Consider the following 16049-nt stretch of genomic DNA (forward strand, 5'->3'; position numbering starts at 1 on the left):
TCCTGACAGTTCAGAGCTTACATCACCAGACTGGAGTACAGCTTACTGCGTGTAGCTTGACATAAGATGATATCACAGAATAAGAAAATCTAGTCCATACTGAGCAAATGACGCTGCGAAACTGGAGCTTAGGAAAAGTAATAATGTTTTTTTTTTCGTGTCACAATTAACTTTCTTTGTGTTGTTTTACTTCTCTTTATGAGAAAGTTTGTAGGAATTGCTTTCCTGCAATTGATCCAAAAACCTACCCCACTGTTGCAACATTTTATTTGATTTTAAAATGTCAGAAGGGTTTTTATTTCTAGGAATAAGCAGCATTGCTGGGTTTGTCCTGGCAAAACGTAACAAAGCTGCTCGTCTATTTGTTAATGATGATTTTCTTCAGATGATAAGATGATGACTGATTGTGTGATTGTGTAAGAAACAGGCTATAATGTCCCCCTCCTATTCCAGTTGTGGATATGGCTGCCGCGGGTGCTGTGTACAGCCCTGCGCATCGGAGCCAACCATTATGAGAGAGAGAGAAACAGAGAGAGAGAGAGAGAGAGAGAGAGAGAGAGATGCAAGCAATAGGGGGAGGGGTGGAAGAAGGAGAGAGGAGGAGAGTGTGATTGTGAGTGTGTGTGTGTGTGGATGGATGGATAGTAGCCTACCACCGGGCTAGAGGAGCGCACACACACATACACACACTCAGAAGGATAGTGTGTGAGCCAGCCAGCCAGTCAGTGTGTGTGAGCCATGTTGGATGTGAATGAATGTGAGGAGAGATGCTGCTGCCGCGCCGCTCCTAACGCTCAGATCTCCAGCTCCACGGACCACAGCGGGTAGATGCCAACTCTCCAGGCCGACGGAGAGACGGGGGAGCCTGGGGGAAGGTGTCGGGCGGTGCCGGCGGTCCTGGAACTGGCCACCTAGCCGGAACGAGGGACAGAGAGAAGTAACGAGGAGAGGGGAAGACGCACTCGAGAGAGAGAAAGATAGAGAATAGGCAGAGGTGGAAGAGGGAGAAAGGAGAGGAGAGACAGAGAAAGGAAGAGACTAAATGGCTGCACCGCTACCGGGCTTCACCCCGCTCCTGCTCTCGTCTCTGGTACTCCACCTGCTTCTCCTCGGCCCTTTGTTCGCCCTCACCCCGGGGACGGTGAATACAGGAGGGGATTGCAACCGATGGACACCGGCCCTCTGCGACCGAGACGCCGGTAAAGTGAGCCAGCAGCAACAGCAGCAGCAGTGCGAGGAAGCAGGGGAGTCGCCGAGGGGCAGCTGGAATCTACGCCCAAGCAGGTGGACCGTAGAGCGGATACAGACTGAGGGATGCTCTGGAGTGCGGCACGTAGGAGGGACGCTGGGGGGATATCACCGGGATGGGGCGAGGGGGACACGAAAGGAGAGACTGAAAGCAGTCGGGACGTTTTGGAGGAGAGGAGACGGCTCCCCGCCACTGCCACCTCCTCCTCCTCCTCTCCTCCCAGGTATTAGGAGCAGGTCGAGCTCCGATGGAGTCGGCGCAGGAGAGGGAGTGGAGAGGGGGATGAGGAGGAGGAAGGGCGTTGTTTCACCTCCCTCTTCACCTGCATTCACCTCCTCGCCGGTTCAAAACGGTAAAAAACGGGCAGTACAAAGGACTAGAGCGTGCGCGCAACGATGGCCGGCGTCGGGGCCACACCTCACCAAACGTGGCGCCGCCAGAGTCTTTGTGCACGCCTCTGGCCTGTTCAGGGCACCCGGAAGTGGAGGGAGGAGAAGGGGAGAGGTGTGGGAGAGGGCTCATGAGGTGAGGAGGCTCTTTGCTACAAGCTGTTCCCAGACACCCGGGCGTCTCCACCGGTCAAACTCCAACAAACAAGCCCTTTCCCCGGCCAGCAACCTCTCACCTGGCCCCTTGCCAACCGTTTCCTCTTGTTGCATCTATCCTATTTCTGGATACAATTCACCACATGCTGAGGCTTCAAACTATACCTTTGAATTTAATCCCCGTCTCACTAACAATTCAGATTGTATCCGGGCATCAAAATTGGACTACATTTTTAATTTTTCAACTCGTAATTCCTCCCACAGCGAGTACTCAGATGAAATTCAGCTGCATACAGGTTACAGGAACAACAACAGGGCTTGGGCTGTTGATGGGGGCTCAGCCAGCCTGGACAGGAGGGCTGGTAATTGTTCTCATTTGGGCAGGCACAATGTTATCGATCCCAGCAGCAACAGAGAGGGGGGTGATGATAGCTGTTTGACTGGGTACATTAGGAGCAGGGAGTATGAGAGGTGGGTGAGGAATGGGGGGAAGGAAGCGTACAGATGTAGTTTACCGGCAATGATTAACCCCGGTACCGGGGCGCACCGAGGTTGTTGTGGACCCCCTCTCCGTGATGTGAAAGCAATGTATTATCATGCCAGAATAATGGATAAGGGGAGGAGGAGGGATGAGAGGAGAGATAGAAATGATGGAAGAGGAGGAGGGGTGAACCAAGGCAACAAACACATTAATTTATCTAATTATCCGGATAATGATTTGGCTTTTCCGATTCTGAAGCTCCTATGTAGGGCTGATAATGAGCTTCAGCAGGGGAAATCAACACCTGCAACCGGGGGGCAGAGCAGTCAAACCCGGGGAGAGAGCAGGGAGGTTCCCGGTGGTTGCTTTAGATGTTTGGACAGAGTAGAAATGGGGGATGGATATTCAGCAGAGTTTATGGTTCTCGAGGGACGCATAGCTCAGAGGAATCCCCCCATCCAATTTATCCCCAGCAACATCACCGAGACGCCCGGCCAACGTTTTGTATTCAACAAAAGCGCCATTCCTGAAATCGCATCAACATATCCTGGCCCGGTGCTCAGTGCGCCCACTCAAAAACAAACAGGCGATTATGTAGAAACTGAAAAGCTATCCAAACCGCCCCGTCTATCAGCTGAAAAAGTAAAACCAACTTCAGAGACAGAGTTTGCCGGTGACTCAGGCTTTTTCATGCCTGCTAAGTTTCCCGTTACATCTCCCGGAGTTGTGTCTGCCACGTCTCGCTTTGCAACAGCAATCAAGCCACGTCTTCTCACTCAGCCTGATCACATTACAGCAAAGCACCTCTCGTTTTTCTCTGAAATTAACCCGACCACATGGCGGGACGACTCTCCACATTCGCTTTACTTACCCTCTGTGGAGGACATGATTTCAGCACGACGGACAGCTCCCCCAGACTCTCAGCTCATGTTTTTGTGGAGGAAGTTTAACACCAACAGTAATAATAACAACAACGGGGAGGAAGAGGGAAACAAGGAGATGGATGGATATAGTCATGAATCTGAAATAGAAAAATCGCCGTGGCACGGTCAGACACAGCAACAGGACCTATGGGAGAGCGCACTGCGAGAGTTGGTCCATGCAGGGTGCGCTGACAGCGTTTCTACCGACTGTTCAGCCACCAAACATGGGGACCATGCACATATGCAATTAAAATCTGGTAAGCAAGTGCCATTAGAGCCCGAAGGTGTCAGACAGTCAGATAGGCAGCAGATGGGGACAGAGGGAGAAAGGGAGAGGGATGGAGAGAGGGAGGGAGACGGCGTGGAGGGCTCTGCTGCTGTTGCCGCCGCTGTTGGGGGAGGAAAATTACAGGTGGGGGAGGGCGAGAGAGAGGCGCGGTTGATGGGAGGGAGAGAACCAGGGGGAGAAAATGAAGAGGAGGAGGAGAGGGAGAGGGAAAAGGGAATAACAAAGGCAAGCCAGGCAGAGGAGAGAGAGGCAGAGGGAGGGAAGGGTCAGGAAAGGAGCAGTCGCACCACCACCATCACACAGCCAGATAGCGAACGATGGAAGAAAGAGAGTCAGGAAGATGAAAGCCACGAGGGAGGAGAGGGGGTTGAGAGGGAGGTGGAGGGGGAGGTGGTGGAGGAGAGGCACAGTTCAAGGGGAGAGAGGAGCCTGGAACGACTGATAATAGTGGGAGATGATGAAACCTCACAGGGAGAAAGGGGGAGGAAGGTTTTGATGCCGTGGCCCCGCTCTCGACGTGCAGCCAACAGGCATCCTCATTTCTCCCAGTATAACTACCAAGTCCAAGTGGCTGAGAACCAGCCACCAGGCACCTCAGTCATTGTCATGTCTGCCACAGACCCAGATGCAGCGGACGCAGGCAGGGTGAGCTACTCAATGGCTCCACTGATGAATAGTCGATCATCTGACTATTTCCACATCCACCCAGACACAGGTCTCATCACCAGTACTCAGATTCTAGACAGAGAACACATGGATCTGCATTACTTCCGGGTTACGGCGACTGATCATGGCTCCCCTCGCCTCTCTGGCACCACAATGGTGGCCATTACTGTTTCAGACCGGAATGACCATTCTCCTATATTTGAGCAGACTGAGTACAGAGAGACCATCAGGGAGAACGTAGAGGAAGGTTATCCCATCTTACAGCTGAGAGCGACAGATTTAGACTCCCCATCCAATGCCAATATCCGTTACCGGTTTATCGGTGACACGGCTGCAATGGCAAGAGCGGCCTTTGAGATCGACCCACGCTCTGGCCTCATTACAACCCGTGGAGCAGTGGATCGGGAAACAAATGAACACTACACTCTACAGGTAGAAGCCAGTGACCAAGGGAAGGAACCGGGGCCACGCTCTGCCACTGTAAAAGTTTTCATCACTGTTCTGGATGAAAATGACAACGTGCCACAGTTCAGTGAAAAGCGTTATGTGGTGGCTGTGAAGGAAGATGTGCGGCCTCATTCAGAAATCCTCCGTGTAAGTGCAACAGACCGGGACAAGGACAGTAATGCCGCTGTTCACTATAATATCATCAGCGGAAACAGCCGTGGACAGTTTTCCATTGACAGTGTCACTGGGGAGATCCAAGTGGTTGCACCACTAGACTATGAGGCCGAACGGGAATATACGCTCCGTGTTCGTGCGCAGGACAATGGCCGACCACCTCTCTCCAACAACACTGGCATTGTCAGTGTACAGGTGACAGATGTCAATGACAACCCACCCATCTTCGTCTCCACACCATTCCAGGCGTCTGTGCTTGAGAGTGCCCCAGTTGGAAGCTCCATCCTCCACATCCAGGCCATTGATACCGATTCTGCTGACAATGCACGGCTGGAGTACAGGTTAACTGGCACCAGCTCTGACACACCATTCGTCATCAATTCTGCAACAGGCTGGGTCACCGTCAGCTCCATTCTTGACAGAGAATCTGTAGAGCACTATTTCTTTGGAGTGGAGGCCAGGGATTATGGCATGCCGCCTCTTTCTGCTACAGCGAGTGTTACAATAACAGTGATGGATGTTAATGACAACCGCCCTGAGTTCCTCCAAAAGGAGTACTATGCCCGTCTGAATGAAGACGCGGTGGTAGGTACCAGTGTGGTAACTGTCACGGCTGTGGACCGTGATGTCAACAGTGCTGTGACTTATCAGATAACAGGAGGGAACACCAGAAACCGCTTTGCCATCAGCACAGCAGGAGGTGCTGGGCTTCTCTCCTTAGCCCTCCCGCTGGACTACAAACAGGAACGGCGTTATGTTCTTACAGTCACTGCCTCTGATCGCACGCTCCATGACACCTGTCAGGTGCATATCAACATCACAGATGCTAACACACACCGGCCTGTATTCCAGAGCGCTCACTACTCTGTTAGTGTGAACGAGGACAGGCCACCCGGGAGCACTGTAGTTGTCATCAGTGCAACAGATGATGATGTTGGTGAAAATGCTCGAATCACATACTACCTTGAGGACAATATCCCACAATTCCGCATTGACCCTTCGACAGGGGCTATAACACTCCAGGCAGAGCTTGACTATGAGGACCAGATGACCTACACTTTGGCTATAACAGCTAAAGACAACGGCATACCACAGAAATCAGATACTACATATGTTGAGGTGAATGTCAATGATGTGAACGACAATGCACCTCAGTTCCTCAGCCCCAGATACCAGGGAACAGTGAGTGAAGACGCCCCTCCCTTCACCAGTGTCCTCCAAATCTCAGCCACTGACCGTGATGCACATGCCAATGGTCGTGTTCAGTACACCTTCCAAAATGGTGAGGATGGGGATGGAGACTTCACCATTGAGCCCACATCTGGCATTGTCCGAACTATTCGGCGTTTGGACCGTGAGAGCGTGCCATTCTATGAGCTCACCGCCTATGCCGTAGACCGTGGTGTGCCCCCACAGCGAACCCCCGTCCACATCCAGGTGACAGTTCTCGACGTGAATGACAATGCCCCTGTCTTCCCTGCTGATGACTTTGAGGTTCTAGTGAAGGAAAACAGCGCAGTGGGCTCTGTGGTAGCCCAGATCACGGCCACAGACCCGGATGAGGGTGCCAATGCTCAGATTATGTACCAAATCGTGGAGGGCAACATCCCTGAGATCTTCCAGATGGACATCTTTTCAGGGGAGCTCACTTCGCTCATTGATCTTGACTATGAGGCCCGCAATGAGTATGTCATTGTAGTCCAAGCCACCTCAGCACCTCTAGTCAGCCGGGCCACTGTACGGATCCGATTGGTGGACCAGAACGACAACCGTCCCACTTTGCAGGACTTCCAGATTATTTTCAACAACTTTGTATCCAATCGGTCCAACAGTTTTCCCAGCGGGGTTATTGGGAGAGTTCCAGCCCACGATCCCGATGTGTCAGACCGGTTGTACTACACTATCGACAGAGGGAATGACCTTCACCTGCTGCTCCTGAATCACACCAGCGGAGAGATCCGACTGAGCCGAAAACTGGATAACAACAGGCCACTGGTGGCTCCCATGATGATCACCGTCACAGGTAAGAGAGCATGGAGGGAAAAATTTGGGGGAAAGGATGGGAGGGAGGGTGTGTGTGAGTGTGTGTGTGTGTAGTTGGTTTAGATTCCCCTGCAGCTTTATTCACTGTGACAAATATGGTGACGATAAGGACTGAGACTCCACAGGTCTGTGTGTGTGGGATAGAGGTGGGGGTGGAGTGGGGTGGTGGGGGAGGTTGGTAATGCTGGATTGCATTAAATTGAGCTCTGGGCATTGCTTCTACCTTTTTCATTCGTCTTTTTCTCTTGACTTGTGTTCAGGAAGGAGTGACTTTGATCTTTTAAATTTGAAGTGGGGTAGAAATTACAGTTATGCATGACAAAACATGGTTATTATGTTTGAGAATCTTCCTGAAGATTCGCATTCCTGTTTTGGTTATTGATGGAACAAGTAATTGAAACTAACAAAAATGCTTCTTGAAACACATTCAGCTGATTGAATGAGTGGGAGGGAGAGAGAGCGAGAAATTGAGATTTGTTACCTGTGTCTTAGACATCTGCTATCTGTACCCAAGTCTCTTAAGGAGATGGCTCATGGGAGAAATTGTGTGCATGTGTTTGTGAAAAAAATATAGACAGTGACAGAGCTGTTACTCAAGTTAGATTTACTTGAGAGCATGTGAGGTAAACAATTAGGAGATTGATGCCAGTTGGAGTTTCAAAGTGTGGTAGAGGTGAGAAATGTCTGAGAAAAGAATGACGAGAAAGAAAGCACGTGTGCTGCTTAGTTTGGATTCTGTGTGAGAAAATGTGACAGTAAATATAACAAAGGGAAGAAAATGTGTGGCAGGAGATAGATTTAATGCATATTTGAAGGCACTTCAATGTGAGGTAACTGACAGTAATTATTAGCGGGTTTTAATATCAGTCAGCGTGTTGCCACTTTATGAGATATTCTGTTGCAAGCAACTGGTGTAAAGCAGGTATTTAAATTTCAGGCATGGCAATGACAATTTTGTTGTTGTGGTTATGAGCAGCAATCAATATCATAGTACTACCAACATGGTTTGATTGACAGGTGATCTGGGCTAAGTGCAGTCCAAGTTGCCATAGCGATGAATGCTTTGCACTTAAGATTTTGTAAAATTAAAGAAATCTATCGGAAACATGCAATTCCAACTGGCAGGACCAACTGCTGTCACCGGTTGTTACAGCAAAGGAAGAGTTTAACATTTTGTGACATATGTTTACTTAAAACTTGTCTGCTAAAATGATAAGTTGTCATTTTTACATTTCTTTTTATTTGCATGGACTAAACAAACAAGATAAAATGTGTTAATCTGTGAGCTTTAGACGTGCCTGTAGGCATATTTTTGAACTTTGGAAGGCTTGTTGTTTCCCATTGCTTCCAGTCTCATCTATTCAACATCTATTTGCTTGCATTTCCAGGCTTTGGCTTTAAGATAAAGGCTTCCTAAAAGCTTTACAGGCCTCTTTGCTGTCAGTGATCAAAGCCCCAGAAACCAAATAAGGAAGAATAAAAAACGAGAGCAGCATTGTTGTTTTGAAGGCCTGGTTAGTGCTGTGTTTGTATTCTGTCAGAAAGCTTTAATGTAAGAGCGCTGGCTTGGGAGTGTGTATGACCTGCTTCCCTATTTACACTGCTTTTATACCAACCTCTCTGGTGACGACCTAGGCTCATACATATTCATTTTGGTGTAATTTTGGATATGTGAGTGAGGAAAGGACTGTGTGAATGAGTGAGGAACCCATCAAGTGAGCAAAGAAAGAAGTGGGTGAGTGATCAAATGAGGGAGGCAGTGAGTGAGTGACAGGTGAGTAAATAAGTTGGTTAATGAGTAAGTAAGTTAGTTCGTGAATGACAAAGTGAATGGGGGGTTGATCGGTCAGGTGATTGACAGAGTGAATGAGTGAGCAAAAGAACAAGTGAGTGAGTTTATATGTTAGTGAGTGAATGATGAAGGAGTGAGTGCAAGAGTGATTGATCAAAAGTCTGAAAGAGTGAACAAGTGAGCGTGCTTGAGAAATTGAAGACAGTAAGGAAGTGAACAATTGAGGGAGAGAATAAAAGAGAAAGGAATGAGTGAGTGAGTGAGTGGGTTAGCAAGTGATTAAATGCGTAAGAGAATGAATGAAAGAGTGAATTTAAGAGTCAAAGAGTGAATGAGTGACTGAATGAATTAGTGAGTGAGTAAATGAGCGAGTATTAACATTAGAGAGTCAACGAAGATGTGAGTGATTACATGACCAGTAGAGTGAGTAAATGAGTAAATGAGTGACTGAATGAACAATTATTCAAGTGAACAAAGTATTTTTTTAAGTGGAGCAGGGAGAGAGTGAATGTGTGACTAAACCGGAATGAGCGAGTGAACAATGAAGAGTGTTTGTATGTACGCGTTTGCCAACCTTTGTCTCCATCTGCCTCTTCTGTCGAGTATTTAGCTCGGCTGAGCCAAACGTGTGGATTAATTTCTAATTTTCTTGCTGTTTCTCCCTCGCTGCGAAAGTATTTTACTCTCTCTCTCTCTCCCTCTCTCTCCATCGCTCCAGGATTTGACAGTTATGAGATTATAATGAAACAACAGTCAGCCAGAGTCATGCTCGGAGCAAAGCTGTCACTTCCATTGTTTGCTGTGTGTTATCTGTGACTACCCGTCCCTCCTCTACACATCACTTTCTTCTTCTCCTTTATTCTGCCCATCCTCGGATGGATAGATGAATGAATTCTTCTCAGTCAGTTTTCTTGCTTGCATTTCTCTCTTTTTTTGCTTTTCCTTTTGCCCTTTCTACTCTCTTCTCCTTCTAACCATCTCCTCTATATTCAACCCCTTGTTTCCTACTTTGTATATTATTTTTCTACTCACCTGCTATGTCACTTCTTCTTCCTCATTTTTACCTCTCTCTCCTCCCACCCCGTCCCTTCTTCCATAATTAGCAATCCGTCCTTCTCTCCTCTGACTCTCCTCTTTCCCTCAACACCTCCCCGTAATCCTCCTATAACTCTCATGGGCTGTTTCTCTTCCATGGCATATTCTTTTCAACTCTGCTCCTCCTTCCTCCTCTTCTCTTTTCTGCTGTCTTCTCTCCTTATTTTCTCTCCTTGTGTGTCTAAATGTCAAGTGCCTGAATGTGTTGTGTATTTGTGTGTGTGCTTCTGCAGGCATGTGCGTGCCTGATGTTGTGTGCTTGTGCGTGTGTAAATGTGTACTTGCAGGGGTGGTATCATTTGGTGCGTGCGTGTTCGAACAATGTTTTCTTGTAGGAAAGGGATTTTTTTTTTCTCTGTGTGTATGTGCTTGTGTGTGGTTTGTGTTCGCACATGTGTATGTGTGTGTTCGTAAGTGTGTGTGTGTGTGTGTGTGTGTACTCTCAGGTGGCTCAAAGCATTGCACTTGAGAGTGTATTCATGTCTCTTCAATGAATAATATCTGTGCATGCCAGAGAGTGCTGGGACTACGCTCCTCTCTTTCCCTGCTTGTCTTATTTTCTTACTTCCTCACACTTTCTTGCATTCTTCCCTCACTTTCTTTGTCTCTCATTTCCCATCCTCCTACCCTCTCTTACAGTCTGTATCTATTCTTTCTCTCCTATTCTCTCTGTGACAGTTTCAGACTACTGATTCTCAGCATAATTCCCATTTTTATGGTACATTGAGATTAAACGCTGTAGCCGTGCTTGTGTTGCCAGCCGTTTAAACACCCACACTTTTACACACATGAAACTGGCTTAAGGGTCAGCTGGTTGGGGGAAGTAATGGGGAAAAAAAATAATTTTAGCTTGGCACCCCAAACAGCTCAAGGTGCCCTTGAGCAAAGCAACCCCCCCAACTGTTCCAGTGGCCGAGAGCAGAGAACTGTGGTTGTACTGGCCAAGTCCCAGTCGTGAGTGTGTGTAACAGTTTGAATGTAGAGCAGCGCTTTGCTGGAAGAGCAAACATGTGCCTAACTGGATTTCCTTCGGTAAATGAAGGTCGAGGCAAAGACTCTGTGGTGTTAATATGTTAGATAGACTTTGTTCAATTGGCCTTTTTCACAGACAATAACAATAAAATTCTTGATGGCTAATTCCATTTAGCTGCTTCGGTTTCAGGGCCCTGGTATTGTGCATGCTGGCTCACTGTCACACTGTCATGGCTCACTGGGACACTTGAACAGAACGGACCCATCGTTAATGTCATTAGTAACACCTGTGCTTTTCCTATTACAAGTCAAAATGTCTGCTGTGAAAAATAAGCCTATTGGCAGTGCATATAAAAGTAGTTTGAAAGAAAAATGTATTTGGTGTCAAGACATTTTTTTCTCAATCTTCTGTTTGGTGTTACACAGAAAAATACAAAGGGTGATGTATATTCTTCATGAGAAAGGAGTTTACTTTTGCAGCAGCTAAATCACAATCGTAAATGCTGCTACGAATCTTTGTCATATTAGATTTCATGCCAATTACTGACATCTGTTAATCCCCAGTATAATATAGATGTTCAACATAATGTAATCCGGTTGGTTTAGGTGCAAGAGCTGAATGCCCGACCTCTTTCATAAGTGACAAATACTCCTAATTGGTCTTCATCAATATGGCTCACCTGTGTAGCAGTGTTTCTGACCCTGATTAGGTTAGTGTTTAGTTAAAGCTGCATAAATTTAGGTTTTTGGCCAGTTGGGAGAAGAAGTACTATTACTGAATACTAAGAACTACCATGATTAAGTGTTAGAGTAATGCACTGACGCTATAGCATTATGTAAGACCACCAGTTTATTTGTGCATAGTCATGGAGGACATTTAAGTGAGTTACAGGTCTGCCCAGTGCTTCAGTGCTGTACTCTCTGTAAATAAGTGGAGTTGTGATACAGTAAGGCATCATTAATAATGACTGTGACCTGCTCTACACATGTATGTTTTTTAAGGGCTTTTAATGAAAAGATTTTATACAGATCACTTTAAAGAAGACAAATTAACATAAATAAAATGTAAAACCACAGATGTTAAACAGCAAATAAAGTACATACTGAAACAAAAATAGTATAAATTGCAAACTCATTTGTCAAAGTCACATGTCACAGGCTCACGTAATGCAAGTGTTAGTACATAGAAGAGTGAGCAGTCCGCACAACCGTTATCTAATCCGTGTAACTGATCTGATGAGCCAAAGCAACATTTTGTGAACATGCAGGGCACCAATCTTTCCTCCATACTGATTTGAGTTAATTGGAGTGGTGTTGAGAATGACGACTCACCACCAGTATACTCACACACTGGTTTACTATGTGTTGTTACTTACAGTAAGCCTGGACACAGGTCAGTGCACCATGAATACGCTTACAGTGCATATAGGTCATTGCACTGATGTTAACAAAGACCTTTCCCTATCAGTGCATTGCGGGTGATGCTGCATGTGTAAGACTATTGCATTTACATGTGGGTCAGCTGAGAAAGGTCAACACCCAAGAGCAAATACAATCTGAATAATGTTCATGTGAGATAATAATGTGCTTTATATACAAGAAAGGAGGTAAAATGAAGCAAAAGTACAGTGTGTACTCTCATGTTTTATTCCTGTTGTTGATGCCATATTTCGACCCTGCCTTTCTATCACAGTACATGTATTAATTGTCTTCAATCACCAAAGACAAGCACAGCTTATACACTTCATAACAAAGACAGAGGAAAAGGAGAGAGAAGTGAGCACAGAGAGTAAATGTCATGAACCATTTTTAATGTCATGTTGTGATGAGAACATGGTTTGCCCCTTGAATCCCCACGATGGCCCACAGGCGTCGTTTTACCACCAAAACAAAGTGGTTTTATATAATAGGCCTTTCAAAAGCTCTGTGAGTGTGTGCAGCGTAGCCTGTCTGCTTCTTCCCCTGCGACTTTTCTTTATTCTCAGTTATTTGCAAGTTGCTGACGGTCTGTCTACTCAGTTCTGATAACATGCATTGTTGTGCATAAGTTAAATGCCTACTATATTGTAGTATTGATAGTTAATCATGATGATCATACAGTGCATTAATTACAACTAATACCGCCACTACTACTATCATTATGACTACTATTACTACTGTAATCAAATCATATTGTAAGCCCACACACTGGCAGCATCCTGAGAATGTGAATGAATATGATAAAGTTGCTGCTTTTCTAGAGAGCTGATGAGTTGACACTTATTCACATCTCATTTCTTAAAAAAAAAAACCCAAAACAACCATGTTAGTTGTTTGTTTGAGATGGATTCACTTCCTTCTTTGATGACATAGCATGTAAACGCTCTACAAAAGCAAGCCAGGAAATAGTTAGTGTAGCTTAAAAATAAAGATAAGAAGAAAGCAGCTCTAGCCTGGCTTCACCTTTAAAGCTCAGTAATTAACATGTTGTATCTCATTTTTTGAGTCTGTACAAAAAGTGTGTGTAAAAATGATAAGTTGTGGTTTCACCTCCTGGACTCTGCTCTTGGCCAGTCTTTATGCTAAGCTAAGCTAAATGGCTCCTTGCAGTAGTGTAATATTTACTGTGCATATGTAAGAGTGGTATCAATCTTCTCATCTAACTCTGACAAGAAAGCAAAAAAGTGCACTTCTAAAAATGTCAAACTATTCCTTCGATCATCAAAAACTGTTAACTGCACATATTGAATTAAAACAGATCTTGAGGAGAGGAGGAATAAAAGAAGTGTACAAACAAGGCTCAAACCCACAACATCATGAGCACACAGCACTTACTACAGCTCACTTAGCAACCACGATGACCTACATGTACTGTATATACTGTAGTAGCCACGCTATAGAGGAACCTTTATCAGCCCATTAGAATCCATTAGACGAAGCCTTCATGTCTTTGGCCTGATGGGGTTTGATGCATCTACCACCCATCAGGAGTTAAATGGTTCAGGCGGAGCAGAAAGGATCACAGATTTTGACACAGTTTTCTCTGTCCTCAGAGGTTACAGAAAGCCAGATGGTAGGTTTCTTTGCTGGATAGTTAGTGTCCCAGCGCCGGGACCAAATGTGTGACCTCAACAGGTTTTTATGTATACATATGTATGTAAGTAATAATAAGAAAATCAGAATTTTGAGTGCAGAAGGACTTTAAGTGTTTGATACAATACACGGCTTGTGTTAAAAAGAAAGTGGGCTAAGTAAAAGGGTTTTGTTATCTTATGCAAATGGATAAAAACAATGTTTTTAGAGAGGAATCACATTAACAGTACTAATAAGATGTCTGTTTTACTGCTTTAACTTATTCAGGATTTGTCAGCTTTGCTCTCAGGTCTCTTTTAAATGCCATCTTACTTTGCATTCATACAGCTTTACATATTCTCATCTGCGAACTGCCCTTCACAAATACAGTCCACTTGATATGAGTCCTTCTCTTGGGTAACAGTGTGGTTTCAGTGACAATGACCGCTGGCAAAAAGAAATAACATTCTCCACAGGGGAATATGGTGGTGGTGGTGGTGAGAATTCAGGCATAGTGAGCCACCATCAGTTTTCAGGGAGTTGAGAGCATAACAAATTCATGTTCCCCACTGCGACATTTGCAGCTAGTTTGGGAAGTCTCTAGCCCTGAAATCTATTTTTCACTCTTATTTTTCATCCCTAAAACCCTAAAAATAATACAACCTTATTACACTGGAGGGATATAATGATTATGTAGAGGATCAGGTATTATAGAAACAGAAAAGTAGATTTTATGATGGTGAAGCATCCCTTTCTGCAAATACTCAAGATTAGTTTTGCTATCACTTGACTAGGTTTTATGGTCTAGGCTTGTTGCTCACTTGCAGCCTCGGTTTTTCTCTGTGGACTCTCAAAGCAGACCCATACATATGTTTTAAAAAACACATGCAGGATGAATGTGTTATAAGCTCTGATAACATATCCAGCCTGCATAATACATTACAGAGAAGATATTCAAACTCTTGGTGGCAGAAAGTTTTATTACAAACTGTGCCTTTAGGATTTGCTGCATAGTTGTATAATTAGTATTTGTGATAAAGAAAAGATGATTTATTAAATGTCACAAAGTGAAGGAAATGTATGAATCCTGTGCCTGTGCTATGCTCCAGCACCTTGCTGGATGTTTTTATGCTTTGTCTGTTTCTTTAATTAGGAAGGCTGACATTCATCCACTGCATTTCCCTTCCCATTAGCGGTCTGAAACAAACACACACGGCTGGATGAGTATTCAAATACCAAAAATAAAGCAAAAGATAGATTATGCTGCCAAATGAGTAGAAAAATGGCAGCTGGGACACACTATTATGCAATAAGGCATCTGAACAACGATTGGAGCCCACCAGGACGCTATTCACTTATTACTGAAACTGAAGTCTTGATCCTTTTGGGTTTTTTAAATCTTTAATGACCATCAACCTTCTCTGCAAATAAAGTTAATATTTTATCATGCTTGTAACAATTGCTTTATACTAATTCAAAGGAAAAAAAAGAGTTATAGAGCACATTACAAACACTAGTGCATCACAAACGCCAACTTACCCAAAGGTTAGATTTTCAATCCTTTCAGACATCTAAGGGCCAAATGGTGACTGGCAAATGGACATAAGCGTTCATGAATAGCATTTTAATAACTTGTTTGTGTTGGTTTGTGACTAAATGAAAATGGGTTCAGTCCAAATCAGCCACCAGAAAGGAGTAAGAAGCACAATGCAGGGAAAATGAGGAAACATCATCCACAGTCTGGAACTTCCATGCTATGTTTAGCATTGTATCATCAGTAAATCATTACTTTACGACATTAACATGATTACTGTCAACAAACAAGATCATTGCACAGAGAGAGACGTTTGACAGCAATCTGGCCTCTGTGTGAGACACTGGGCAGGATTTGATGAGTCTGTTAAAGTCTGGATTGCTTTTAAAGCCATAACGCTTTGCAATGCTAAAAAGTAGCGAGATTAGCTGTTTAGCTATAGCAGGATTTATATGACGTGTAAAAATCAGTGGAGCTTTCAGGATCCATAATACTTTATGCTTTGGTCAGCTCTTGAATTTATCAGTCAGCCAATCCTTGCCAACTTGTTAAGTTGGGAAATATCACATGACTATGTTAATTTTACAACGTGAGCTCAGGTTGTCATCAGTTACTGGTAAATGAATGAAGAAACTTGAAAAAAGACACAGAAAGGTTTAAAATAAACGTCACTGTTTGTTCTTGTTAGCATTCCTCTGGGACACGATGTTCATCACAGTATGTTGGAGAGATTAATCTGCTCCACTGTTTGCTAGTTGTTCATTATGTGTTGAAGTTATATAATACAT

General features: G+C 44.8%; 1 protein-coding gene across 2 annotated transcripts in view; it reads left to right on the forward strand.

The window, feature by feature from the left end:
- Positions 1-576: 576 nt before the first annotated feature.
- Positions 577-16049, forward strand: part of celsr3 (cadherin, EGF LAG seven-pass G-type receptor 3) — a 109595-nt gene continuing 94122 nt past the window's right edge. Inside the window, exon 1 of one of the 2 annotated variants that reach the window (XM_044350391.1) lies at positions 577-6797. In XM_044350391.1, the coding sequence (XP_044206326.1) occupies positions 1043-6797 (5755 nt within the window). In that variant the 5' untranslated portion in view covers positions 577-1042. The remainder of the gene's footprint in view (positions 6798-16049) is intronic. The other variant, XM_044350393.1, reaches the window with a different exon arrangement.

The sequence above is a fragment of the Thunnus albacares genome, chromosome 5 (assembly GCF_914725855.1).
Source record: "Thunnus albacares chromosome 5, fThuAlb1.1, whole genome shotgun sequence".
NCBI classification, from domain to species: domain Eukaryota; kingdom Metazoa; phylum Chordata; class Actinopteri; order Scombriformes; family Scombridae; genus Thunnus; species Thunnus albacares.